Source organism: Perkinsus marinus (assembly GCF_000006405.1).
Source record: "Perkinsus marinus ATCC 50983 genomic scaffold scf_1104296978910, whole genome shotgun sequence".
Lineage (NCBI taxonomy): Eukaryota > Perkinsozoa > Perkinsida > Perkinsidae > Perkinsus > Perkinsus marinus.
Genome location: NW_003199963.1, coordinates 18,775 through 21,371, shown reverse-complemented (window position 1 = coordinate 21,371; position 2,597 = coordinate 18,775). Strand labels below are relative to the sequence as shown.

Here is a 2,597-nt window from a genome sequence, read left to right as displayed (position 1 = left end):
TAAGGTGAGGGTAGTGGGAATAGGCTGATACTGAAGTTAGAGAAATATACGTTCGCTTCCCTCAGCTGAGACAAATCATATACGAACTCGAGTAGAAGTGTACAGAAATTAGTAAGAATTTTTCCAAAATTTTTCAGAATTTTCATTCCTCAGCTGAGTTGAAGTTTCTCACAAATTGTGGGAGTATATATACGAATTCGAGTAGCAGTGTAGAGAAGCCAATGAGAGTTTCCTCAGAATTTTCATATTATCGCCGACACATGTAGTTGACTTTTCTGTTCACAGGTTTTCCAAGAAGTTTGGTCATTCCGATAGTAGCAACCACATGTTGGAGATGGGCACCGAGATGGATTACCACGATATAGAAAGCAACCACGAGCACACCAATACTGGAGGGTATCGTCGTCACGATGTTGGACAGCAGCTGACCAGCAGGCCTACTTCGACCTACGCTCCGCTACGTTATGATGAATCTTTGTAGTGGTGGTAGGGTTTCTGAGGTTTTGTTCTACGAGTGGTAGATGCTACTGTTGCTTCCATTGGGATTGGTTTGTCTCCTTGTGTTGAAGTAGCTGGGCGGGCTTGACAGTGTTGGAGGAATATATGTTCGCTTTTCTCAGCTGAGCTCGGGAGTTTCCTCGCTAATTATGGGAGTTTATAGATGAATTCGGGGTAGAAGTGTACAGAAACCAATAAGAAATTCCCAAGAGGATTCTCAGAATTTTCATTTCTTAGCTCAGTTCAGCAGTTTCTCCACTGATTGTGGAAGTGTACAGAAGTTAATGAGAATTTTCCCAAATTTTCTCAGAATTTTCACATCATCACCAACACATGTAGTTGACTATGTACATATTTCCCTACACTTGCGAAGAATATGGGAAATATATTGTTATCAAGATTATTACTGTGGCGGCTCTGTATTGTCAAGGCGAGCGCTAGTTACACTGTTGAGTTTTGTGAATGTATGGTGCCTCATCGACGGCTGAGTTCTTTCGGCTGTTCACAAGGAAAGCGGCAACTGCGGTTTGGCTGTTCGGACCGCCCCTGGTGTGGATCAAAGACCGCGTAGTTGACATTGAAATCGTAATATCGTTGGTAGTAGTAGGTTGCCTCTTCAGAAGGCTGCGTTTTAGGTCCAGGGTCATTCGATGAGCCCAACGTTGAATCCTGGTAGTAGCTGGTTTCGTGATAGAATAATAGTGTTGCGGAACCTGGCGATCGGCCCTGGCGATGTGGTCACCTTTCGAGATCCGTTTGATCCTAAGAGGTGGGGTATGGGATGGGACGCTCCTATTGATTGTGTTGGTTTTATAGTGATATTACGCTGCTATGTGAGATGAAAGTATAATATTATTTGTCTAGCTTATACCACTCCGACGTGAAGACATTATTAATAGCGTGGTAGTGCACTCTAGTGAAATGGTGCTTATGGGTATTACCTGTCGGGGGGTAGGCAGAATATGCTTTCTATCGGGTAGCATATTGTGTTCAACATTTGGTTGGTCATAGACATTTGAATGGCTGGTTAAGAACAACGAAAAATTTATATTCCGAGTCACTGAGCGATGCAGTACCGGGAAGTATATTCCCCACGGTTCGACGAAAATGCCAAAAAATATTAGCGTTGTGTTATTTCATCGTGGTTCGATCGATTTTAGGCGTTAACTATATGGAAGGGGAGTCCTATTCCATATAGTAGAAGGGTGTCCCTTTAGGGGACACTCCTCTTGTTTGTGTTGTTGTATTGCACTCTCATACCACTCCATTGCAAAGACAGCCTTAATAGCATGGTATCAGACTCTAGTGATTTTGTTCATTTGGTTCATGGCAGGCATTTGGTGAAGCGTGTAGTAGCTGTGGAACCTCGACATCGATCGTCAGCAAGTATACATTCAATTGACGACTACGATGAACTGGGTGGTGCTGGCGGCATTGATACTACAACTCATAGTGTAGCGTTTGAGGATATGGGAGGCAGAGTGTAAGAAGCATCGAGGTCGCTATATGAAGGAATTCTATCTCTTCAATGTGGAGTAATATTATAGTATGTTTCACGAGTGTTTTGTGAAATATGTTTTTCACTAGTGTTTTTCATATCACGGGTGAAACTCCTATGTTCTGTTCAGTTATGTGCTGGGGGATAATCCTGATAGGAGCGTTGACAGCAGGTGAGGTCTCGGAGGGTGCCAAGTTGTCGTACAGTTGCAACTTCACCAGCATTTAAGCGTGGAGTTTGAATTTATTTCCTCATAGTTGCATATGCATATGCTCAGCTACGTGGGTTGGTGAAATTGTGACAATTCTGAGGAAATTTTGGGAAAATTTTCGTTGGTTTTTGTACACTTCTACTCTAAGTCGTGTGTAACTCTCTGTAGTGATCTCGGCTGAGGAAAGCAAACACCTATCCTTCAGGTATTTCGGTCCGATCCCTCAACCTCTCATCGACGGTCTTGTCGTGGCGGTGATCTGGCCTCCATGGCGAGCGTCTTGGGTACCGAGGCCTCCAGAAGATGATGACCATCTCGATGACCGATGAAATCGTTGTTTCGTGCAAGACTGCTCTCCTCTGTGTTGCGTTCGGGCGAGTCGAGCAACTG

At 43.9% G+C, this 2,597-nt stretch overlaps 1 protein-coding gene across 1 annotated transcript in view; it reads left to right on the top strand.

The window, feature by feature from the left end:
* The window catches only part of Pmar_PMAR027335 (hypothetical protein), a gene marked incomplete at its 3' end in the record, with an annotated part of 10,837 nt that extends 8,301 nt beyond the window's left edge, over positions 1-2,536 (top strand). Inside the window, exons 27-32 of the mRNA XM_002764326.1 lie at positions 286-477; positions 1,193-1,313; positions 1,510-1,580; positions 1,832-1,981; positions 2,127-2,168; positions 2,413-2,536. Of these exons, the coding sequence (XP_002764372.1) occupies positions 286-477; positions 1,193-1,313; positions 1,510-1,580; positions 1,832-1,981; positions 2,127-2,168; positions 2,413-2,536 (700 nt within the window). The remainder of the gene's footprint in view (positions 1-285; positions 478-1,192; positions 1,314-1,509; positions 1,581-1,831; positions 1,982-2,126; positions 2,169-2,412) is intronic.
* Positions 2,537-2,597: the final 61 nt, after the last annotated feature.